The sequence below is a fragment of the Haliotis rufescens genome, unplaced genomic scaffold (genome assembly GCF_023055435.1).
Source record: "Haliotis rufescens isolate VD_foot unplaced genomic scaffold, xgHalRufe1.0.p SCAF_18, whole genome shotgun sequence".
Lineage (NCBI taxonomy): Eukaryota > Metazoa > Mollusca > Gastropoda > Lepetellida > Haliotidae > Haliotis > Haliotis rufescens.
The window spans coordinates 31396187-31422591 of record NW_025963868.1 but is presented as its reverse complement, the minus strand read 5'-3'; the positions used below and the strand labels follow the sequence as shown (position 1 = coordinate 31422591).

General features: G+C 39.4%; 1 protein-coding gene across 1 annotated transcript; it reads left to right on the top strand.

Moving 5' to 3' along the window:
* Window positions 1-255: 255 nt before the first annotated feature.
* On the top strand, window positions 256-25178 carry LOC124124855. The gene is made up of 5 exons (XM_048398591.1): window positions 256-505; window positions 13834-14270; window positions 14964-15293; window positions 16666-16809; window positions 19489-25178. The coding sequence occupies exons 2-5, from the start codon at window positions 13937-13939 to the stop codon at window positions 23103-23105; spliced, it is 4425 nt and encodes a 1474-aa protein (XP_048254548.1). The 5' UTR covers window positions 256-505; window positions 13834-13936; the 3' UTR covers window positions 23106-25178.
* Window positions 25179-26405: the final 1227 nt, after the last annotated feature.

Genomic DNA, 26405 nt, shown 5'->3' with positions numbered 1-26405 from the left:
GATTTTCTTAAAAATGTGAAAAGCCCACCACACTGGCTGACCAGAAAGCTATGTTGAAGAGTGAGGTCAGGTCTAATTTATGACGTATCTTTAGAAGAATAGCAGGCGTGATCGGTAGCGTCTGTGGTTTACCTTCTAATCTCATTGCTTACCACAATATAAGATTGGTGCAAGTTGACGAAGCGCATAGTGAGACGGTAACCAGTATATATATATATATATATATCTTTCTCTTGGCATTCGTGACCAACTCCTGTTTTTCCGGGACAAGCCGAATATTGTAGGTTACGGAAAGGGGCGAGTCGAGAGCAGCGACACCAAGCGAAGGATGCGGGAAACAGTCTACGCTAGTGCTGTTGAGGAGCTTCCTTCCTCTATTTAAATACAAGGTAGCACTGGGAACGAGGCATTGCTGTGAGGAGCTAGGACTAGCTGCATCGAGACTTGTCTTGACGTGTTGACAGGGGCCGGAGCTCGTCCACGCATTTCCTAATAATACAACACAGTAAGTGTCGACGGATTTTTGCTTGTCTGTAATCATCACTGTGTGACTATTTATTGTCGGGTTGAATTTGAGAACGAATAGTTAAGTGTGTATACTAATATAGATGCGATGTTGGTAACTGAGATAACGAAACTAGCCCAGTGGCGTCAGGAAGAAAAACGTACTATGTTTCTTGGTCCCGTTGTCACAGAATGGCGAAATCCAACAGATAACATAAACAAAGGATACATTACTTTTTACTCACAATGATCGCTGCATGTAGACTTATTTTTACAAAGTTTTACATGCATTTGTCATAGTTCTCCCACTTTACTAAAACATACTGATATTTGGTGCTTTTGGAGGTGGCAGAGGGGCTCAAAATGTATCTGTAAATATCTGTCATGCACACATTGTTCAAACTGAAACCCATAATGTTGTGAGTTCGTAGCTTAGGTACAATCCTGAATCATGTTTCTCAAGGAGAGTTATCTCCCTTATGCTAAGCGTACTGTATGTTTACTCCTTTGCCCTGACACGTCAATTATTCACGCTGTACAAAGTCCTCACATATCGCTACACGGAAAACAGGTCAACATTCACGCCTGCCCCCTTGATAACAGTGATAACGTGTTAAGGATAATAATTTTATAGTTTAAGAAAATATTTTCATTATGATTTAAGCATTTCATATGTACACATGTCATTATACGTTTTGAGACTAACATATGGTTTCTTTAAAAACAATGTTTAAGTCTAACTCGTTACTCATATCAAAGAGTTTGTCCCCCTTTTATCATAATGCCCGACTCACAAGGACATATTTAGTGTACAGATGTACAGTTAGGAATGGTTTAACCATTAGCCTTAGCATAAGGCCCTGTAAAAAGGGTGATAAGGTATCTTTTAAAACTGACATCAAACAAAAACAACACCAAATAAAGCATGGTAGGGCACGGCATTCAATAATGGTACCAATACTCACCGCTATTACTGCAAATATTCTACCTTTGGAAAGTTGCCATGACTCGCCGAACCGAAAGCTGAGAGGAGCGACCCAAAGTCACATAGTGGGTGACTGTAGTCCTTATCTTAGACTTGTTTGCCCTAGAGAAATTACTTGTGCCGCCGCTGTGCTCCGTCTCTCATATCACACTTTATCTTTGGCGCAAGTTGACGATGCGCATAAGGAGTCTGTAAGCAGGTTAGGTACCAGTCTATCCTGGATGGGGGAAGAGTGACACTAGGCGGAGGATGCAGGATATAGTTTATTCTAGTGCTGTGGAGGAGCTTCCCCCCGCTACATACACTACTGCCTAAAAGTTCATTCCCCTAACACGCGTTGAGAACGCGTGTAACACGCATGTGACACGGGTGCTCAACGGGTTGCACACGGGGTGAGCACCCGTTGCACACGGGTGTGCAACGGGTGTGCATCGCGTGTGCAACCCGTTGCACACGCGTGTGCCACGCGTGTAACACGGGACCGGGTTCCAGTTGAAGTTGACAAAATTATCAAATGAATAGTGAGATAAAACAAAACAGTGAGATGTGAAATTTTAGTTAATGAGCGGCCATTGAGCTGTGTTCACCAGACCGTAAATACAAGGTCGGCCCATCTTAATTAGTGTTCGGTTGTTAGACTTTTATGGCATGAACCATTCCACTAGGGTCCCGTCTAGCCATTGTGGCTAGCCGACAGTAGAACAGTAGTGAATTTAGATGCAAGTTTATTGCTAGGGGAACCCCCGTGTTGACACGATTGTCGCGGGTTGGTAAATGTTCGCCATTAATAAAATGATTGTTTGTGGATTTGCGAACATATTCATTTGCCCACACGAGTAATTCCATTTGATTGCAAATATAACGTTTTTCGTTCGCCAAATTTATACTTTAGACAGTACAATTATGATATAGCCTTCACCACTACTAATGTCTCATTATTTCACGTAGGAATATGTCCCATTTCCCCACACCCCACTTTCTGTTTTGTATTTTGAAAGAATAAATAAAAGAAGGTTTTGTGTGGGACACTTTTATACTAATTATAAGAGGATGTTGTAAATGAATATGAACAGCCATGCTGTCTGACTGTTGATAGAATTTGAGATCTTCACAATCACCGGGTGTGACCATGTAGACAGAATCTCGTTAGGGTTTGTGATTTTTACATTTGCCCAATGACCATAGTGAGTATTGCTGGGGATACCAAACGTAACAGTTTATTATTAGAGGTTGTGAGTACCTATACTACGTAGATAGGATATATTTAGGATTTTAATCCTTCTTTGGGAGGCATTTAGAAGTTGGAGTACTACGTTAGGATAAGATTTATGGGTAAATTTAATCCTGTCTTTCTCTGTGGGTAATCCTTTCACGTTGATTGGAGGAAGTCACTCAACCAGGTCATGACAGGTCGTGAGTTTACTCACTAACTACTGTGAGCGTTTTTGGCATAACATCTATTATTGTATAAACATAGAAACGATGCTCACTCACTGTTAATCTTCTGCAGTTTGCTGGCAAAGTGGGGATAAACCTCAGTGTCAAAGACGATCAAACTTAGTTCGAATCCTTGTTTATATGTGACATCTCCCAAATGGGGACATGTTCATAAACTTGGCAAGTGATGATGAATTTTAATATTAATATTATTATAGTTTATGAAATTGTTAATAAAACTTTAATAAAATTGTGCTTCACTCTCACGAAAAATATATTGTCTGTGAGTAAATTTATATGTCACGTTTCATCGGCCTTTTTTTTAGTGATATTGGGACTACATGAAACATGGCTGGTTTTACATTTCTGATACAGGTGCTTGACTGACTGAGTAGTTCATGATCAATTAGATATGTTTAAATCAGTCAAGTTTGCAACAATAGATGAATAAGTTGATACATTTGGACCGCAGTTACCGATTAACAACTGAAGACATAGAGACAGGGAGGAGATATATAACCAAACCTATGGTCCTGTTGAGACAGTTGACAGTTAGAACGTTGGATTAAATGACAGTAACTAATTTGAACATTCCCCAGTAATATCATAAAATACATCATAACTCATAACAGTCTGAGAAACAGCTTCCAGCCATATACTAGTATTGAAGGGACAATCGCTTTTGCCAGTTTAAAAATAAACTCACCTTAAGGTGCTTGGCAAGTCAAAACTGACCTCCCTGAATATGTTTTTTAGGTTTGACAGCAACTATGCTTGTGGATTTCAGAGATAGACATGATTTGTTAGCTAGATGTTATTACAATAAGCGAAAATGTCTTAAAAGTCCACAGTTTGTTTAATAGTACAAAAAGTGTGTTATAGATCTATCAACGTTTTCTTTTATTGAACATAATATTTGCACTATATTGCTGTTAGCTGTAAATAATAATAGCCTCCCCATGTACGTAACTTACATATATTTATGTATGACCAGAACAGCAAATAAAGTTCTGGTAGATAGGTACCTCGGAGATTTAACGTGCGCTTTCCGACTTAAGCCTATCTCGCACACGGGGAAGCACTTATACTATTAGGGTAAAAAAGCGTAATGATTAAATAAAGAAGTGCACCCCCCCCAAAAAAAAAATTATAAGTTTACAGCCTATTCTAATAAAGTTAAGGGGGTTGGGGTTTGGCTGGGTGGGAGTGGGTGATAAAAGAATATTCAATAATATGGAAAAGTTTGGGCCTGGGGGTGGGGGGGCAAGCGTGGGAAGGCACGGCGTCGGCTGGCGAGCATGTGTGGCTTGAAGTCTAGAGGTGGTATCCTTCTAGTAGTCTCTTGGTCAGCTTCTCATCCTGGGGGTCGGGATTCTGGTAGAGACTCTTAGCAAGGAGGGCGGCGGTATTGGCGACGAAGTGGTTTGAGGTCGGTACGCCACTACTCTGGAAGAAGTGGTACAAGTCTGTGTAGTTTGTGATGTCGTACTCGATGTCCTGTCCCCCCTTCTTGTGCACCATGACGAAAGGGACTCCTTGTTTGGCGTAGAGATGTTTCTTTGGGGTGTTGATCTGGTCAACCTTGAGATCCGGCCGGGCCTTGTAGTGGTTGATCGGAATGTCTGACTATTCCACTAGTAAATAAAGTTCTTTGGTATGACCTCTTTTATCCCTGCTGACGTTATCCTAATGTTCAATTTCAGTCTGCCTCACCAAGCGTAAGAAAGCATTGTACATGTTCTGATAAACCACATTGATGCAATTAAGCAAATGAATATTTGCTGTGGGCAAATATCTATTTTATATATATATATTTGTGGATATGAAGCATTCTAGTTAATTGTGGATACACTGGGCAGACAGAATTGTGTTTATTTCCAGGCCATCCTGATCGTCGTTTACTACTATAAGGTGTATGTTTTGAGGCAAGATCAAAGACGCCGCACAGCATATATTACATAACAGACGGGGTCGTCCGTTTCGCTTTAAACAACCACCCCACCCTGTCTGTAGGAGTTATATAATCGGTGCGCAAATAACTGTGTCAAGTCCACTGCCGGGCTGATGCGGTGTCAGTGTCAGCGATGAACATGAATACTCAAATTATAGACTTGTAGCACTCACAAGTTGCTTAGCCAAAATATTTGAAAAGTGTATATTCAATTCTCTGATAACAGCAAATATAACCTTAGAAATAGATTCAACATACAAACAATCAAATGTAGAACACAGACCTATGCTTAATAATAATTTCTTCTGGATATGATCAACCTGCGGAACCCTCTATCCGATGAAGTAACTAATGCTCGCTCATTAAAAGAAATCAAATCATTAATTAATCGTTCTGATGCAATTACTAATAATTTTGACTTCAAATATTTTCATAGATCATGCCAAATTGTCCACTGTCGCCTTAGGCTCGGCTGCAGTGACTTAAACGCTGATAAGTTTAGACGACATGTATCAGACATACCAGACTGCACTTGTGGATATCACCTTGAAGATGCAATTCACTTTTTCTATAACTGTCAAAAAATACGATAATATCAGAAACACTGTGTATTTCTACACACATGGGTATGGTCTAAAAATTATATTACGTGGCAGTAGTTAAGCAGTTCTACAAACATGACTCTTCTTAAATCAGTTCACGACATCATTGTCAAAAGCAAAAGGTTTGAGTAGCTTAATTTTATGCATGTAGTAAAGGAAAACTGCATTACCTTATTTCACAGACACCACTTGCTTCAGTGTATTGGCTTCGTGTATTTCATTTGTGCATTTTGTATGTTTATGTTCATCACTCTCTTATATATATCCAGCTGTTGTTAAGTTGTTACCTGGAGAGGTATTACATAAGCAAGTTTTGCTTGTTTACCGATCCAGATTTCTTTTGAAATATAAATACGTTTAAGCCAACACAGCTAACCCTAAAACACATGATTGTAAACTATTCAAAAAGGGGCACTAATCTCTGGCTTCTTCTCGGGTGTCGGACTCAAACTCAAACTCATTTAATCTTAGAATAACATGACATACAATTATCTACAATTTTTATTATGTACAATTTAACCAAAATAATAAAAATAGGATACGTGGATACTTATACAATTTACCAATTGTATTGTACACATGGTTAAGGAATTTAGATAGGCCTTTTAGATTTCTTACACTGTTAGTGGTCATAATGTTCTTAAATGTTTGGAAACTTAAGATATTGCTTATTTAAGAGTTCATATCGCCGTTGGTGAAAAGCTTCACATTGGAATAAATAATGCAATTCATCTCCCACAGCGAAAGATTCACAGAGTGGACACTGGCTGTCTTCCCTGGGAATGTTCAGCCATCGACCAGTTTCAACTGGTAACCCTTGGTTAGAAAGTTCTGTCTTTAATTTTGAGAGCAGTAGATATTTCGCAAATGAAGGTTGATTCTTCAGGTAATACGACCTTTGGATTTCCGCTTGGGCTTTCTAGCTGCCGTGAGTCAATTTGCTCGTTAACGCAACCGAGCGTGACAAGAGACTGGGCTACCAGTCTGCAAGGACAGCTAAATAAGCTTACGCATTTTTAAAAACTGATTGGTTACCCGTGATCTATGAAGATTTCAACAAAGGGCGCATGGTAATTAATTTCTTCAGCCTAAACAAACAGACAAATTACGGCGAAAGCTCATCGGTTGTCGTTATTTGGAAATACCCCTGATGGTTACAGTTTAATAATAAAAAAGTATCCCTGAGTGAAAGCATTTGCGGATTTCGGATTGCGTGGATGATACAATTACTACTCCCTTGTTGTCATCCACATTTTCTGGTATAACCCTACAATTGTGTATTTGTCGTAATTCACTTGCTGCTCAGTTAATGAATTTATAACATGTATACTTAGTTGTAGCACCACTCAGATTATAAAGGTTCAAATTTGGTCTTTCTTGTACCTGGGGAAATTATTCAATCTAAATCCAGGTTTGAAGTGAGGTGGAATGTGAGTTATGTGATATGCACGTGGCAGCCAAGCAAGAGATGTATGGTTAGTTGCTTTACTTTTTTTGTAAATCAACTGATCATTCCCAGACATCAAAGGATCAACAGGAAATACGTTGATTGATTAATTACTGTTATCTTGCACAGTGGATATGTCAAAAGTAAGTGTTTACATGTGAAGGTAGGTTTACTAAACCTAGGGAATACACTCATATCATGGCGTGAAGTACAGATGTAAAAACAACATACTTTGTTCAAAGGGTAACCGATAATACATTGACTGGTTGTTCATTGTTATCTAACTCAATGTATGTTTTTAAGAACCGTGGACATTATAAAAATAGTTGTCACGTGGGCTTTCTCAGCTAATTTGGCACCTATGTGAAACAATTGAAACAAACTAAGTGATCAGTTAAGAAACAAACACGGGTTATAATATTCGATACATTTAAATAACGTTTAAAAACGATATATTTCAATATTTTAATATATTTCATATATATTCCAAATATTGTTTCCAAATAATTATTATTAAAGTATTTGATTCTCACATAGACATTTGACATCGAATAAGTTTTTTTGTACAGCTGCAGACGCAATGGATATTGTTCCTTTATGTTGATATTCCCGGATACATTATAACTTTGGTAGGTTGTAATAATAATATTTGCATTTTGTTTTCATTCATTCGCTGCAGCTTTGAACAGAATCATTCTTGGTCCTTTCCGTTTGGTTGGGAAGTTTTTCGATGCGCGATAGACGTTGTTTTCACAAGTATTTTCTTTTGTAAGCGTGTATATGTTACAGTCAATGTGTAAAATATGATTCACTCAGGCAATTTTTTTAAATATCTAAATATTTCAGTCATTTTACAAATTGACTGAATAATCCATTCATTTATTTAACCGACTGACTAAAAATGATAAAGACGATCAAAAGAGCTTAAACACATCACAATATATTAATTATGCTAAGAAAAGAAGCCAAACAATACAGAACTGTACTTGGTGATGATATTAAACATAAACAAATATTTGGAATTCGTTATCATATGAATAAAGATGGACATTTTTTTCAGTTAATTTGTAAAATAAACTGAATATTTAGGCGTTTAATAAATTTCCTTAGTGAAATCTGTTTACATTTTGAATGTAAACATATACACACGGTAAAATAAGCAATGTTCAGATGAAATATTTACTTTGTGTTGCAAGTCAAAATAGTGTACACAAAGATCGCACAATTACCAAGCAAGTGACTTACCAAAACTGCATCACCAGTACCGATGCTCCCCACAAATATACCTATATTTCCAAAACTGTATTTCATTTTTGTTGATCAATGTGACCATACGTCCTTCTACTTGCAATAAAAATGCGCTTACGAATGGCGAGCACAGGTCGCGAACAAGTCTAGATTTCTGCTATATCATCCGGGTACTCACTGGGAAAATACAGTAATGCACAGGTAACAACTACTCCCGCGGAATTGCTTTAGATCAGTGCTCCTTTGTACGTTGAATTACTATATATTGTGAATGCCAAAATGATGTATCAAGGATCAAGTAGAAGATACATTGACCGTAGCGCTGGGAGTTTAATCAACAGACCCGTGAAAATAACACTGCTGTATCTTATTATTTATTTTAGATGACGCAGTCAAAGCTCACGTCTCCTGGCGGCCATTATCGAACGGCCAGCTAAAACACAACCCCGCGCTTACGTCTACAGGTCTCTTCCTGTAGTACGGTAATTAGTATTCTCTCCCTCAAGTGTATCCTCAATGATATAACCCACCCTCATTAATTACATGCTGCTCTTTTCCAGCCTCACGGCTATGGAGCTGAGGTAAAGAGTCCAAGTCATCATAAAGTAATTAGGGTCCAATAAAAACAATGCGCCGCCAAACCTCATACATATTATCACTGAAAGTCGTACTACAGACGGTAAATGTCAAATCACAATAAAAGCATTTCAACTGCAATAACATGTTCCAGGACCATGTATTCTCTTAACACCATCAGATTTAGAAGCAATGGTCGTATAAAACAAGACAGATCTATTTAAACACAACAATATTCATGTAATTCCCACAAAATCACATAAAGAAAGGAGACATTAGCAAATACATGTGTATTATCATTTTTCGTCAGGATAACAAAATGTTCTCTCCTTGTTACCATCTCCAGGTTCAGCTTAAGACGGGTCCTCCTTTGGTCAAAAGTTTGTTCCCCCTCTAATGAGTGTGTCACGCGTTGCACACGAGTGGCGGACGGGGTGCACACCCGTGTGCAACGCGTTGCACACGGGTATCACACGCGTGACCAACCCGATGCACACTGGTTGCGTAACGCGTTGCCCATGCGTGTAAGGGGAATGAACTTCTAGGCAGTAGTGTACAAGAAAGCACTAGGAACGAGGCATCGCTTAGAGGAGCTTGGACATACGCGGCGTAAACACAGCTATATTTAACACTGTTTTTTTCCAGCGTCTTGTTCTTCCCCGCCCTGAAGGCAGGGAAGTATACGTGAACCGTTACTTTTGTGGCATGGTCGTCGACATGTTGGTTTATTTGAAATTTCAAGCCACGCATTTACCGAAACGAAACATACAAATCATGTGCGTGGAATGTTGATGCTATTCTTTTGCAGCAATAAGAGATACTTCAAAATCGTCTTGCAATTCTGAGACTTAGTCACGTTTCCTAATGCAGATAACCCATGACACTTGTTCATTTTCTTTTTAAAAGAACTAAAAATGTTAAGGGGAAATATATCTATATCTCATTTTAACCAGTCTATATTTTGCAAGAATATACTATTGCGCATTGAGCGATTATCTCATTTAGCTATAGGAGCAGTAAAGAGCTTTATCACGCACTGACCTTGCAACGCTGTACATCTGATCTTATTCAAGCTGTATCAAAGAGCGTGAGTCATTATCTCCCTTACCCGAACAGCTCTGTTACGCACTACCTTTGCAATGTATAGTATGTTATTAAGGCAGCCATCAAAAAAGGTTCCAGGGAGGAATTTAGGTCAAGCCTGTCACGCGCACTCAATCTTTCAACTTCACATTGCCGTTGCAACATATTGTACAACACGATTAAATAACAGGCTTCTATAAAGTATAACTTTGTTCAATAAACAACAAATGTAAAACAATGGGTTTGATATGATAAATTTGCAATTAGTTGTTTTCATGATCACATGTATGATCCTTGCTGGCCATAGTTGAGCACAGTATTGTTTCAAATAGTTCACTGTATGTAATGTACAAAATTAACGGTTTCCGTATACTTCCCTGCCTACAGGGCGGGGAAGAATGATTCATAACATTATATGCGGCGGTTTACAGTTGTGCGTGGTTTATTGCTTTGACAGTTTTCTTCCGGCAGAGATTATACACCAATATATGTTCTTTGCTTCTGGATACATAGGAAATCAACAGGTTGGTCTGTAGTATGTAATTATTTTCCTAAAAGATAATATGGTTGCACGATATCTTCATGATGTTTGGGTTGAAAATAGTAACATTGTTCTGAACATACTTCAAATCGAAACTGAAAGCAATCACAGCACAAACCCAGTTAACCAAACGGAACCGTACATAAGAATAGTATGCAGTGTCAGCTTGATGTGAGAGGAAACCCCGAAGTGATTCAGGTCTTAGACGTTCACCACTTTTGTGAAACTAACGAGCACAGGTTTTGTGCTGACAATAAAATAGCGGCGAACCGGGATTCAAACACACTGTCATAGGGTTCTGGCGTGCCCAAGGTACACAACTCTGTATAGCAAATTACAGCGCCTTAGGCGACCTTGCCCCAATACACAACTTTAAGAAACAATCATGCAGCAGTTGTTTTAGATCACGAAACAGTGGCAATATTATACAATCACAAACGACAAAATACATGCACCATAAACGACAATTGAAAAACAAAGGTACATTCAACATACAAAGGAGGTACATTATAACAATTTTATTTAAAAACAAGTGTATTATAATGCTATGGAAACAACATGAGAATTGCGCAAAACCATGGTAATGTTGTACATACAAGAAATTTGTTTGTAATTGTTGATATGATCACAGATGTTTCTGGATAACTGTAAGTAAAATCATTAAGAACTGTTCCTTTTAACAGAGTGTACCGAATTCTTTATCATGATTGAGAATTATGTGTGATTCTCTTTCTTGGCTTTGCGTAAGGTTGCTCATCTTCTGAGACATCAAATATTTCACAGAGACATTATTCCAATGGGGTTGGTGTTTTTGTATATTTACCAATTTTTCAAATTTTAGTATGTGATTACTTAAACGAAGTGAGAAAAGTGACCTATGACCTTTGTTTTTAAAATATGAAAGATAATTCTCAATATTTATAGATGACTTGACCAAACTGTGTGTTCTTAACTTGCTGTTAGATAAATAGGAATCCCCTAAGGAATGCGTGAATTTTTATATTTGAAGTTTATTTACAGTGGAGTCATTACATTTTTTTGTGTTTACTATTTTCAAAGTTTGTTTTATTTAAACCAACCAACATTTTGACCAGAAATATTGATATTTGCTGCAAAAGCATGTTTAAGAATGAAATTTGTTGTGTTATCCATATATGACTTGTAATCAACTTATGTTTTTTATTGGTACTATTAGTGGGTATATATCAAGTTCTGCCTGACAGACCAAGTTTTCTTGCCTGGTCTTTCCTTGTGCTGACCATTCAAAGACACTGTTTCTTTTATTGTGTTTTCAAAAGATAACTACATTAATAACAACCAATTTGTACTTTACACCAATTCTGTCCTCCCACAGCTTACAGGTACTTCCTCGGCAAATAACATTATAATGCGGGGCACAATTGATGCTCTACAGCAGTCTCTACTTGTTTTAGACTGGGGGCTTGGTGTCCGGAGCTCGTCGACACATTTCCTCATGATACAGCACATTAAGTCAGTGTCGGGTTGAATTTGAAAACGAATAGTTACTTACGTAAATTACTGTAGGAGATTTAAGTGAGCTTTCCGACTTTATGCGTAGTTCACACACCCTAGAAACGAATAAATATACAGTTCAGTGTGTATGCTATAACGTGAGTATGCTTGTTGTAAGAGGCGACTTACGGGATCGGGTGGTCAGACTTGGTTGATGCATATCATCGGATGCTTATGATGTCAATCACTGGATTGTCTGGTCCAGACTCGATTATTTACAGATCGCGTAATACTAACAAACAAACAAAATTAAAAAAATAGTAATATAGACAAGATGTTGGTGACTGCGACAACGAAATTAGCCCAGTAGCACCAGGAAGTATAACTATGTTGGTCCCGTTGTTACAGAATGGCAAAATCAGTAACAATAACCTAGAGAACAACTTGTTTTCACTCACAAAGATCGCTGCATGTAGACTTATTTTAACAATGTTTTACATGTATCTGTTATTGTTCTCACACACTGGGCACGTAATGGATAGAAGTGAAAACGGATCAGTTTGTGTTACGTCAAAACGCCCCATTATCACCTGATGTCATGAGGGGCCGGGTGGAAGGAAGTCTCACCTTTTGCCATCCATCGTACTCACGCTTCAGGGCTCGTAGTGGATTCAAGTCAAAACGGACTAACACCAAAACGGGACCAGTGTGAATTACGTCAAAACGCCAAATCAAATTCCACATTTTAACAAGAGGACATTGTGGCAGTGCATGAAAGTTACTCCACCAATGTTTGCATACAGGCAATTGGCGTGGGTAAAAAACAATCAAGTAATGCCTATTTTAGTATCAACTGGCGCGATTTTGTCATGTAGTTTTTGTCGTTTGTGGGAAATTTGTTTTGACATTACATAGTGTTTCTCATTTCTTTTCAATTTACACTGGCATCAAACTAACTATACATCAGAAACTAATGAACAATTACATCCCCAAAGCCATATTTCTTTATTTAAATAGGATAATAAGGCACTTAATAATTGCCAGGTATGTATAAAATTAAACATCCCTTACTCTCTTTATTTGGCTCAGACTAATGCATTTCCTTTTATTATATTTGGAAAAACCAAAAGAAACAATGACAATAGTATAACTAAGAATGTGAGATAACTTTCAAAAAGTTTCTTCCATAACATACTTTTGTGAGTACATGGAGGTTATCATGACAGTGTTTTGGATTGGTGAACATCTTGTTTTCTGGCGTAAACTTTGTATTAAGCCAACCATGGGTATTTACTTTATTATTATTTACTAAAACTGTGATGACATTTGGTTCTTTTCCCATGAGGCCAATCTTCAGGTTATTTTGGTGACTATTCATCCTTTTCGTCAAAAACCATGTACTCATCGAGTGAAGTTTGAAAACAATAATAAAACTGTGTTTGTGGAGGACCAGTGGGAAAGCACACAAATACATGTATACAACAGAATGACAATCATGGAAACTGTCAGTGACCCGCTTTGTCACAAGTTTGTGGTACGATAGTCAAACAAGAACATTACAGACAGCATGGTGATATTTTTTGTGATATAAAAGTTGTATGACATCAAGTAGTCAGTACCACAAGTTGAAAGGTTGTTTCCTCATTTTGTTTAGTTTTGGTTTCACACAGGCTGATGAACCAAGGGAGACAACTTTTAAGGGCGGTAACTTTGGACGAAACTCGTGCTGTCATACCAAGGCCATGAAAATACTGGTTTTAGTTTTCATGACAGTGGAATATGACTTTTGAAAAAAAAAAAAACCTTTATAACTGCATATGTGTAATTTTTGCAGTGCTGTAACACTAAGAGCTGGCACCGATTTGACAAAAAATCCAGGTGAGCTACAGTGCTGTGGCAGAGAATTCTCATACTTGATACACTGATACCAAATGTAAGGCTGTCCCCCAGGCAGACACTGTACACGTTAGGACTTTTGTCTTGTAGGTTGATGACGATGAGTTAGATGCCAACTTAGATTGAAGACACTGATGAAAAACAAGATACAGTGAAGAATTTTCATAGACTGAATCAGAACGATCAAGGACAGATGGATGAGAGTGACACGGAGTGTGGAGGATGTACACCAGCAAAGTGCAGGAGGAAGCACAATGACGGGGACACGTCATCAGGCGGGGAAAACATGGAGCTGGCAGGTACTACCACGTACTGCCCTCAGGGAACAAGTGAAGGAGCAGGCAGGACTACGGAGGATGCAGAAAATATAGATGGTGATGAAGAGAGTGCCGACGAATATTTGTTTGATGACATCACAAATGAGGAAGAGGGGGAAGGAATAAGAGACATGTCACAGCTTGGAACAGGTGCTGCAGAGGTCAAACTCCAGACTGTTCAACAAGAGTCATACCAACTTGTAGAGAAAGGTTTGTATGAAGCAATTTCACTTTTAAACGTATCAATAATACACAAAAGCATCATTTGCGGGACGTTCATCACATTCCTCTTTACAGTGAAGTGAGGATGTTGTTTTAAGTTCCCACCATGTCAGTGGCTGTTAAAGACATTTAGGTGTGCCATGTGGAATTGAAGCATATGGATGGGACAATATTTTTCAAGATAGATACTAGTATTTTGAATTCCTACTCAATTACTGAAATTAACATGTGTTTTCCAAAGAGAAACATATCACCAATCGCATCGCAAAGGAGACCATAGTAAGATGTATCTGCCAGATAGTCCCGTTACTACATTAGAGTGTTCAGTGTTTACTACTGCATTAGCATTTCAAGTACTTACCATAGTGTGTATATTAGTTTCGGTAGAATCGTGTGGAACCTGAACGGCACAATCTTTTGTCCTAATGTTTAACTCACTATAACTGTGAGTCACCACAGCTAGGTTGGTGATAATAAACTTTTTGGGGAGTCTGTATGGAGCTACAGCTGCAAAACCGGATTTTTTTAATGAGTCTCAATATGTTTTACTTTAAAAAAACATCTCGCAATAATGTAAATTTTATGGCAGTCAATGTCTTTGTCAGCTGTATAGGATATAATATAATATAATTCAAACTGAATTGGAGACAATATATTTTTTTAGATATATTTTTCAAATAGCTGGAGATCCAATTGTGACACTAGCACAACACGTTGTGGGATGTTGTCAACAACCACAGGAAGAAATAGCGTCAGCACCAGAGCAACATCAAGGGACACAACTCCAACCAGCTTCAGTTGGTGATGTTGCTCAGACAACAAGTCAGACACAGCTGCCCACAAATACATCTTGTGTAGTTCCTAACACAACCAGTCTACAGGTCCGAACAACAGCAGCCCTGACACCAGCGTCCACATCTTCTCTCCTACCCAGAATACCAGGATCTGTTTTATCAGAGATACAGTCGTCCGGGCTACCTGTGGCACCAGTGACTGGTGATTCTCCTGTAGGTGAGTGCTGATAAACAGGTGCGTGACAAATATCTAATATCTTCAATAGGGTATTTTCAAATAACTTTGGTTTTTTAAGCTATTAGGCTATGGCAGTATTGCCTTCAAGTTTTTACAGGGATGTCATTAACCCTACACAACCACAAATCAAGGTCTAGCTCTGCTCAATTGCAGGTTTGCCACTGTCAAACAAGCATAACAAGACAATCACCATTTACGAAAATATGTAGGGGTTATCACGCGAGTGTGTTTGGGGATGGTAAATATCCAGAATTAGGAATAAGCAGTTCATTTAGCGAGCCTAGGCGAGCTAAATAGATAGTGTTTATTCCTAATTCTGGATATTTACTATCCACAAGCGTGATAACCTCTTTATCATTTAATGTCATTCTTTCATTCTGTGCTTTAAAATCGCTTTCCTGTCTAACAAACATTACAGAAACATTGAGTTTTCCTGAAATGCGCGCATTAATAATATTTATTACGTCACAGGGCAACTGATGTGTCAGTTGGACAGTAACAGTAGTCAATCGAGTTCGAACTAAAATCTATTCTTATACAGTGGCGAAGCAACATATACGCAAGACAACAATTGATTTTATTTTTTTACCTGTCTTTCGCGGCAATCTGTCGGCCTGTCCGCTAGAGTAACTGCCCTTTGTCAAAGGGAAGCTACTCTAGCCCTAGTCTATGAGACGTCACGACCACAGTTAGACGTTGGTGACAGTCGGCCTGTCCTGTCATAACGTTAAGAAGTACAGTCAGATGTACACACACAGACAAAACGAACCAAACTAACAATTCAAACATGTTTCGGCCAAATCCAACTGTTTTTCATTTGTGGAAAAGGTTTCAAGCCACAGAGGTCTACAAGAACAGATATGGCTAGTGATCCCGCTTAGCTATGCCTTGTGCCCTCGCAAAGTCGCTGGGAAATTTATATCTCAAAAGATGCCCAAACTTATAAAATGCCATAGCTACGTTACAGTAAGACACTGATTTTCAGTATATTAGACTGTTCTTTTGTTAATGATAGCAATTATCCTTGTAGTTTATACAGATTCCCATTGGTTCTTACTCGATCGCCGAATAACAAGGGCGAGGCCATGTTTGTTTATAAACACTGAAAGTAGTCCCTGCTTGACCTTTGATTTTTTGCATCTCTATCCGCATATGGCCCCAATGGATATCGTTTTTATCCGTTGTTTTATCCTGCAGTGAAACCTACCCATTATATGATAAAGCAACTTATATGCCGTAGCAGTTTGATGTCTGTTCATGACAGTTGTCAGTTTTCAGTATCACGTGAGGTATCTCAGTTCAAATAAGGAAAACAACCCTGACAACTTAAGTTATATGGTTCCTGTTACAGTCACCCAGTACAACCTTATCCAAGTACGGCAGCAGTTTGGAAATGTGACAGTCCAGGGCGCCAGGAATCTGAACATTGGCGGAACGCAGAACGTTAGTACACCTCAGACCCGCCCATTGACTGTTGCAGCACAGAAGATCAGGAGTGAGTTATCTAGATCCCTGTACTTGTTCTCACAATGATCGCTCAGCTGAGGCATATATATTTTGAAGTAAACGCTGGCTATGATAATTTTCATATTTGTTCCAACTGTCACCTCATGGACATAGTTTCTTTGGGCCCTTATAATGTATTTAAACAGTAATGACCACGTATTGTCTTCAGATAACGCCCGTTTTTGTGCAGGTGAATCAATCAAAATCATGTGCACAGCACTAAAGTGGCAAAAGTGATTTTCACGTGCAACTGGTCACGTGGCCAAAACTACCACACGTGTTTTCAACCATAATTCAGTCAATAAATGACAAAAAACACACAAGAAAACAAAAGTCTTTACGGCCATTTGTCATGCCACGCCTTCCAAATGTGCAACGTGAACGTGCCATCGGCATGTTGCAGACGGGAACGTCCGTAGCTGCAATTGCAAGGACGATGGGTTGTAGTCGATGGACTGTTTATGATTTACAGACGCGTCTACAGCAAACAAGTACCACCGCTGATCGCTCTCGGCCAGGTCGACCACGTGTGACATGCAGAGGATCGTCAGATTGTCTTACGTCACCTCCGTAACCGATTTTTGACGGCTACATCAACCAGAAATGAACTGTTTAGGGGTAGACTGAGTGCGAAATCTGTTCGAAACCGTCTTAGAACTGCTCACCTTCAAGCACGACGGTCATACTGCGGGCCGATTCTGACTCAATTACACAGACGTCAACGACAATTGTGGGCATAGCCACACTTAAGGAATTGGAATCAAGTTGTCTTCGGGGATAAATCCCGATTAAATCTTGGATTTGCTGATGGTAGGGCGAGGGTGTGGAGGCGCCGTCATGAACGTTACGCCCAGTGTTGTGTACAGGAAGTTGACAGATTCCGAGGCGGAAGTGTCATGGTGTGGGGTGCCTTCTGTGGCAATGCACGTTCCAGGCTTCCTGTCATCCGTGGCAACCTCAACGCTGCTGCTTACCGCGACCAGTTACTGGTACCACAACTTCTGCCTTTTATCGCAGCACATGGACCCGGTTTGATCTTCCAACATGACAATGCCAGACCCCACACAGCAATTTTGACAAGGAATTTCCTTCATGGACTGGCCGTCAAGGTCTCCCGACCTGAATCCCATCGAACACGTCTGGGATGCTCTTGGCAGAAGTCTGCGCACTCTCCAGAACCAACCACAGAATTTGCAAGATGTTGGGACCATTTTGCTGCAACAATGGCGTCGTCTTCCCAATCATGTGTTCACAAGCATCACAAGGTCCATGCGGAGGCGTTGTGTGGCAGTTTTCAACCCACATGGTGGCCATACACGCTACTGAACTTGTGTGCCATCAGATTCTCATGCTTGGGACTTATGATTTAAACTGTTGATGCTATTACCGTATACCGTAGGTGCTTGGAACAAATCATGGTTACCAACGTTAATTAAAATCCTTTTGGGGACATTAATGATTAAAAATTACCTTCTCTGATACATTTGTCCGTTGGATATCATATATGGGATTACTTTTAAAAATGTGAAGTTTTTAATTTGACTCAATATATTTTTTTTTGCTCTCTGTTCACTTCACACTATGTTACAATTCTACAGGACCATATTACAAATTGCAGCGTGTCCATATGATTTTGTCGTCTATATCACTCAGATCAAATGTAAGTTGGTAAGATGTGAGGTCGTATTTGTATCTGGTGGTACAACATATCAAGTAGAAACTCAGTACCTGGAAGATAATATCAACAAATACATATGAATCAGAATTTCTGTTCGGATTGGCTAAGTGGTAACTAGATAATTGTGCCAAGACGTTTACCTCAGGCTTCAGGTATATTAGTGATCGGATATCAGTCAATGACCCTTTCGCTGATTTAGCCACCTGAACTATAAACAAGAGAGACCAGTGAGAACATCTGGTCTGTTTTTCATATTCAGATCTATGAGTGAAGATTCTGAGTGACACAACACTGTCCACAAAACTGTATGGGGGATGACTTCAAATTGCCATGTTTAAAAATTCCCTTTAATGTCGAGTAGGATGCCTACTATTTGATAGTGATTCATAAACAGGTGATTGTTATACACAGACAGGATCATAAAGTGGACTGTTTCTTATGATTATCGAAATGGTTTTGTCACTTTAATTCTATATCCTGGTATTCTGGCTGCTTTGTTCATATGAAACTGTGTTATGATCCACAAGCAGAGTGAGCACTATTCAAACGTAGAGGTAAATGCAGAGGTATATTGGAACATCGAGAAATGCTGTGAAAATTGAAGGTGGCACATTCGATTTAGGTTTCGTGCAAACTATTGTTTGTATATCGACAGTATTCAACATTCACGGGATGTATTTAGTATTGTCCATTCTCTTGGTGCAATTATGTGATATGTTACTGATTTTTTACAGTCCTTGTTGAGAGGATTTTATTTCATCTAATGTTTGTAAATATTGTAGTCACAGTGTGGATGAAATATTGTTAAAATGTTTAACCCACTCACTCACTGACACATTTCAACATCAGGGATCTCAAACTGTATGTGATTGATAATGGCCACACTTTATTCCTTTAATTGAGGACAAATTAAAAAAATGGCAGACTGTATACTTTTACAGATATTATTCTATAGTTTATAGATACATCAAATGTGCCTTGTTTTCACAGAAAGAACGGAATCCAGGATTCAGTCAATGACTAAAGACATGGTGGAGACAGAAGCCCTCCAGAAAGTGAAGGAGAAGCTGGACAGAGGAGCAACATGGGTGACAATTAAAGGAAGGCCAGGAGAGGGGAAGTCTACAATAGCCTACATGGCCCTCAGCGATCAGCACACTCAGGGGAGACAAGTATATCAGGTGGTGTCACCAGAAGAGTTCAATGAGGTCATAACGGCCAGCATTAACCCTGTCATTATGTTAGATGACATATTCGGTGATCTAGAATTTGATGTAGCAGAATGGGCCAAGTGGAGACCAAGTCTACGACCTATTGTGGATATGAAGGATCCAGACAAGACCACTGAAGAGGACTCTATGGATAAGTCCACTAAAAGTAAAAAAGAGAGAACAAAGGATGAGCAAACAATTCTGAAGAGAACAGCACCAAACAAAGGCAAAACGATCATTATCCTCGTAGGCCGTGACTATGTGCTGAAATCCTCACTGGCAGACTTGGGAAGGATGGCAGATTACATATCTAGTGCCCAGTATGTGGTGGAAGTTTCCTCACAGAGAGACTCTAATGAACGAAGGAAGATATGGCATGTTCATGCCAAAACAAAAAACATAGACTTTGATGAGTCAACCGTGTCTCGGATATGTCAATCTGACTCTCCACACGGCTTTCCCCACGTGTGTAAAATGTTTGTCACATCATGTGAAAAGGATCAGACTCAGCTTCCAGTAGATACTTTTTTTCAAGCGCCTCTAGCATTCCTCAAACAGACCCTAGATAAATTTCTTAAAGATGAGATAAAGGTTTCCCTGTTCAAGGCTATGATTAAGAGGGATGGAAAGATTAGTGGAAAAGAGTTGGAGGAGGAGGATGCCCATGGATACAAATACATAACAGCTGCTGATGATTTGGTTGGATCTTACCTCAAGAAGGAAGATGACACATACATGTTTGACCATCCCTCTATATATGACAGTGTCGCTCTAATTCTCAGCACGAAACAATCAATGTTTGTCATCGATTTTTGCAGTTTGTCATTCATCCATCAGCGACTTCTTCTTAAAGCCTCCACAAGACCAAGGGAAAACGTTCCTGGTGAGACAGATCTTGTTGCAAACATCTCCTGGAACTATGCTAAACATCTAGCAAGAAGATTTGCAACTGAAATTTCAAGGAGCAATTTGTTGCATGTCTTATCGCACCAGACATGTTGTAATCCAGAGTTTATAGACTTGCTAATGGGCTGCCTGAAAACACAGTGTCACATGTCTGTTTCTGATATTCTCAAACTAGCTGATAACTCTTCAAAACAGTCATTTTGTGAATTAATTTCTAGCAGCAAGTCACATCATCTCATCAAATTTATTATGGAGAAAGAAAACAGAACATTCAGCCAGATTGAACTGAGAGACATTTTACTTGGGGTGTGCAAGAATGCTGCTTGTAGTGTACTGACCTATATCAGTGAACACCATCAGCTTGAGATAGATGCTAGATATGGTATGGAGAAGAAAACGCCACTTATGTTGGCAGCAGAAACCGAAGACAGTGTGTTTGTTAATCAAATTTTGGCCCTTCAGCCTAACCTGAATGCACGAGACAGTCACGCTCAAACAGTCTTTCAATACCTTTGCGCAAATGGCCTTACATCAGCTGTGGAACATTCAATCAACATGGGCGTGGATGTTAATGAGCATTATTCTCCACGTTTTTATATTTTCCGACGACCATATAACCAACCCCCTCTATACCTTGCCATAGAAAGTGGTCATGTTGGGGTGGCGGAACTGCTGCTGCAGAAAGGATGTGATATAGATAAACAGAGAGGTCTTAAATGTGCATTGAATAGCCAGAACACGCATATGACGCGTTTTCTTTTAGACAGAGGAGCACAGGTTGACAGTAATGTTGTGTGCATTGCTTGTGGGTTGACAAACTTTCGTATCATCAAGATGTTGTTTGAGGAGGGTGCAACAGTTGACATGATTTCATCTGATGGCGATACTCCTCTTCACAGTGCATGTGGAAGAAACCCTAATGTTGTCTCATTTTTATTGGAGAAAGGAGCAAATGTGAATGTACAGAACAATACAGGTAAGACACCACTTCATACAGCAGCAGGATGGGGTGGATCTGCAGAGTGTGTTGAAGTGTTACTGAAGGCTGGAGCTAATGTGAATGTACAGAACAATCAAGGTCACACACCACTTCATACAGCAGCATGGGGTAGATCTTCAGGGACTGTTGATGCGTTACTGAAGGCTGGAGCTAATGTGAATGTACAGAACAATACAGGTGACACACCACTTCATACAGCAGCATGGGGTGGATCTTCAGGGAATATTGATGAGTTACTGAAGGCTGGAGCTAATGTGAATGCACAGAATAATACCGGTGACACACCACTTTACACAGCAGCCTTGAATGCACCTCCAGAGTGTATTGATGTGTTACTGAAGGCTGGGGCTAATGTACATGCCACGAATAATACAGGTGACACACCACTTCATGCATCAACAGAATTTACAGAAACTAGGTGGGTATCTTCAGAGTGTGTTGAATTGTTACTGAAGGCAGGAGCTAATGTGAATGCACAGAACAATAAAGGTGACACACCACTTTATGACGCAGTATGGGATGACGACTTTACAGAGCTTGTTGATCCGTTACTGAAAGCTGGAGCTAATGTGAATGTACAGAACAATGGAGGTTACACACCACTTCATGTAGCAGCAGGGAATGGATGTACAGAGTTTGTTGATTTGTTACTTAAGGCTGGGGCTAATGTACATGCCACGAATAATACAGGTGACACACCACTTCATGCATCAACAGAATTTACAGAAACTAGGTGGGTATCTTCAGAGTGTGTTGAATTGTTACTGAAGGCAGGAGCTAATGTGAATGCACAGAACAATAAAGGTGACACACCACTTTATGACGCAGTATGGGATGACGACTTTACAGAGCTTGTTGATCCGTTACTGAAAGCTGGAGCTAATGTGAATGTACAGAACAATGGAGGTTACACACCACTTCATGTAGCAGCAGGGAATGGATGTACAGAGTTTGTTGATTTGTTACTTAAGGCTGGGGCTAATGTACATGCCACGAATAATGCAGGTGACACACCACTTCATGCATCAACAGGATTTACAGAAACTGGGTGGGTATCTTCAGAGTGTGTTGAAGTGTTACTGAAGGCTGGAGCTAATGTGAATGCACAGAACAATAAAGGTGACACACCACTTTATGACGCAGTACGGGGTGACGACTTTTCAGAGCTTGTTGATCCGTTACTGAAGGCTGGAGCTTATGTGAATGTACAGAACAATGGAGGTTACACACCACTTCATGTAGCAGCAGGGAATAGATGTACAAAGTTTGTTGATTTGTTACTTAAGGCTGGAGCTAATGTGAATGTACAGAATAATACAGGTGACACACCACTTCATGAAGCAGCAAGTCATGGATATACAGAGAGTTTTGATGCGTTACTCAAGGCTGGAGCTAATGTGAATGTACAGAATAATACAGGTAACACACCACTTCATACAGCAGAAGGACGGAAATCTAGAGAGTGTGTGGATGCTTTACTGAAGGCCTGAGCTAATGTGAGTGTAATAATAAAGGTGACACACCACTTCGTACAGCAGCTGCATGGTATGGATCTGCAGAGTGTGCTACTGAAGGCTGGAGCTAATGTGAATTTACAGAACAATACAGGTGACACACCACTTCATAAAGCAGCAAGGAATGGATCTGCAGGGTGTTGATGCGTTGCTGAAGGCTCGAACTAATGTGAATGTACAGAATAATGCAGGTGACACACCACTTCATACAGCATTATGGGATAGATAGAGTGTGTTGGTGTGTTACTGAAGTCTGGAGCTAATGTGAATGTACAGAACAATACAGGTCAAACACCACTTCATAAATCAGCAGCATCAGCAAGGGATGGATATACAGTGTGTGTTGAAGTGTTACTGAAGGCTGAGGCTCAAGTGATTGTACATAATAATAAAAGTGACTCAGCACTTCATACGGCAGCAGGACGGGGATCTAAAGAGTGTGTGGATGCGTTACTGAAGGCTGGAGTTCATGTGAATGTACAGAACAATACAGGTGACACACCACTTCATGCAGCAGCAGCAAGGGATGGATCTGCAGCGTGTGTTGATGCGTTACTGAAGGCTGGAGTTCATGTGAATGTACAGAACTATACAGGGGACACAGGACATCAAAAACCTTATCAGAGATATGCCACTGTTATTATAAATAATTGGTAATAATATATATTATTCCAGTGTCATTGCTGAGCGAAGGTTTTGGATGTCGGACAGTTTGTGACATAAGCAAGCTCTTTTCCTTTATTCCTTTGTCTCACTTCATTACTGTTGGTGTGAGGGGTTTGTGCCATTGATGGATGGTTGTTTTGTGGTTTAATACCGCAATCAGCAATATCCAAGCTGTTTGATGGCGGTCTGTAAATAATCGAGACTGGATCAGACATTATAAGTATTGACATCATGAGCATCGATCTTCGCAATGGGCGATCTTGTTCAATTCATCTTCCCTTCACTTACCCGGCTGGTGCACTGACTTGGACGGTTCAACCTTAAACTGACGGCGCATGTAGTACGAGCGGTACATGTTAATATCACACCTGTAGACAGTTGACGAGTATAGCCTTCATCTCTAGCGGCAACGGTCACGCTGGTGTATAGACAGTATTTCTTTTAGTCTAAACAAAGATCTATCTATTTTCATGTCCGGAAATAGATGTCCGTGATTCACTGGTACATTAGGGATGACCAAGACTGGTTACATCGTATCGTTAACCACTTGATAGCCATTCGAAGCGAGGCAGTGAGATCAGCTGGTCGTTCATTCAAGGTCGCTTTGTTGATAGTTTGCAATCGGTACTGAAAGTGATTGCCTTTGATGTTTGAATATCACACTTTTAGAAATGAAGTAGATCTTCATTGTATACATACCCATATCTATGTTGTAGTATTGCCAATCACGCTACATCATATGCATGCATTTCGGTACAGCAGTAAGGCAATGTAATACGCGAAATGTGAAGGTCTTATGCAACGTAAAGTTGATAGTTGCCTAAATGTTGTGAATATCGACAGCAGTACATGTAAGTATTTGTCAGGTATATAACTTAGAGAAGTGTGACATGTTTGAAAGAAAATGCAAAATAAAACAGGCACTGACGAATAATGTCATCAGCTAAATAACACAATACAATGTTCACTATAAAAGAAATGAAAATCACTGAAATCGATTTTGATACTTAAGGGTAAGTAGGTGCATGTTGCATAAAAAATATTTTTTATGGATGAATGGTGGCTGTATGGGATTGCCAAATACTACCGTGATTCTATTTCTGTATGATAAATAAAAGCGGGGATCAGGGGCAGAGCCAAAAAGAGTTTATAACTTGGACTCATTTAAGATCCCCACGGTATAACCATATGTACAATTGCTGAGTAGAATGAGAGGAATGCAGGTTCTTGCATCCATTATATGCACATTCTCTGTCGGAAAATAGATTGTTGCATGCATATATAGCAACCATGTGATTTTGATTTAATATGTTCGATGCCATTCCTTTTCATCTGGAACTTTTTCAGTCATTCCTTTTAAATATTGTTTCAACTTCAATAAACTTGATTTGCATATAAAAAAACTTTGCCTTTGTTTTCATTTATGTTCCACTCCTGATAGCCATGTGAAGTTATATTAATACTGTGATGTTCCGCAGCTTTTCCTTTTAACCGTTACTGCAGCACAGTGACAAAAGTAATTTCCCGATGGATGTTATTTTACTGTTATGTACCCCATGGAGACCCGGGTAAGAATTAATCATAATCACGTTGCTGTTCGTTTTGAAAACAACTCACTTACTTGACTGATAGATGCCACTGATCGAGGCTCGTGCTATCAACCACTGGTTTGAAGCACCAAGACTTGATTGTTAACAGGCAGCCATCATGAGTCTGGAATACTGCCGACTGTGAGGTGAAACAGCAAATAAAAAACAGGCAGAGTGCCGTAGTAATGAGTGATTATATCATTTCACCACATGCAGTATACAGTATACCACGTGTCGCGTGCGGTCACGACGCTCTGAAAGTAGTTTATCAATCATCTTTTAGGCAATAAAGATAAACGACAAAGGTATATCTTGGTGAACATCTTAGTGATTCATCGATGCAGTAACGTCTTATCAGTTACCAGTTCAAACAAATCGTAATATTTATTCCCTGTTGGCTACAACCCTGTCTAAGCACAAGTGCGTGGTAGACGTAACAACGGTGCTTACGCAGCCGATAGCGAGCTCCAGTTTGGCTTCTAATGTTCTATTTAGGGGTCACAAAGTGCACCTGCAGAAATTGTTTTGCTATGATGTAGTTTATCGTAAAGATAACGTTCAACCTCACGTTCTGTGTATAATGTTTAAGAAAATAAACTTTTATCTAACTTGGATTTGGGCGATAGCGGGCAATGTAATGTTCTCCAGTCCTCTTCAGTCAGTTTTGGAAAGAATTTTGTTTCCAGCTTTGCCGTTTTGTGATATGTAACTTGTATTTTGTGAATTGTGTTGAAATAGTCCTACAGTGTAGGCTCAATCATAATCCTTCGAATTCTGTCACAATGAACCATGTAAACTTTGCATGTTCGTTCCGCGAAATATATAATCAGTTGCATTTACATATTCATATAGTTTATTGTCTAAACTCCTTTCAGTACAAATTACAAGTTAAAATAATTACAGTTTGTTTTTCTTCGTTTTGTTCCAATTCTCAGCGAAAACACAAATTGAGTTCTTGTGATCGAAATGTGAACGAATGAATGTAGCGAAAGTTGTCCCGTAGATGTCAGGTCTCACAATC

Bases quoted from the DNA above. Each gene is read 5' to 3' on its own strand.
- LOC124124855 (XM_048398591.1), top strand. From the start codon at position 13,937: ATGGATGAGAGTGACACGGAGTGTGGAGGATGTACACCAGCAAAGTGC. The intron at 14,271-14,963 runs GTTTGTATGAAG...TTTTTCAAATAG, and splicing joins ATACCAACTTGTAGAGAAAG to CTGGAGATCCAATTGTGACA. The intron at 15,294-16,665 runs GTGAGTGCTGAT...TTCCTGTTACAG, and splicing joins GACTGGTGATTCTCCTGTAG to TCACCCAGTACAACCTTATC.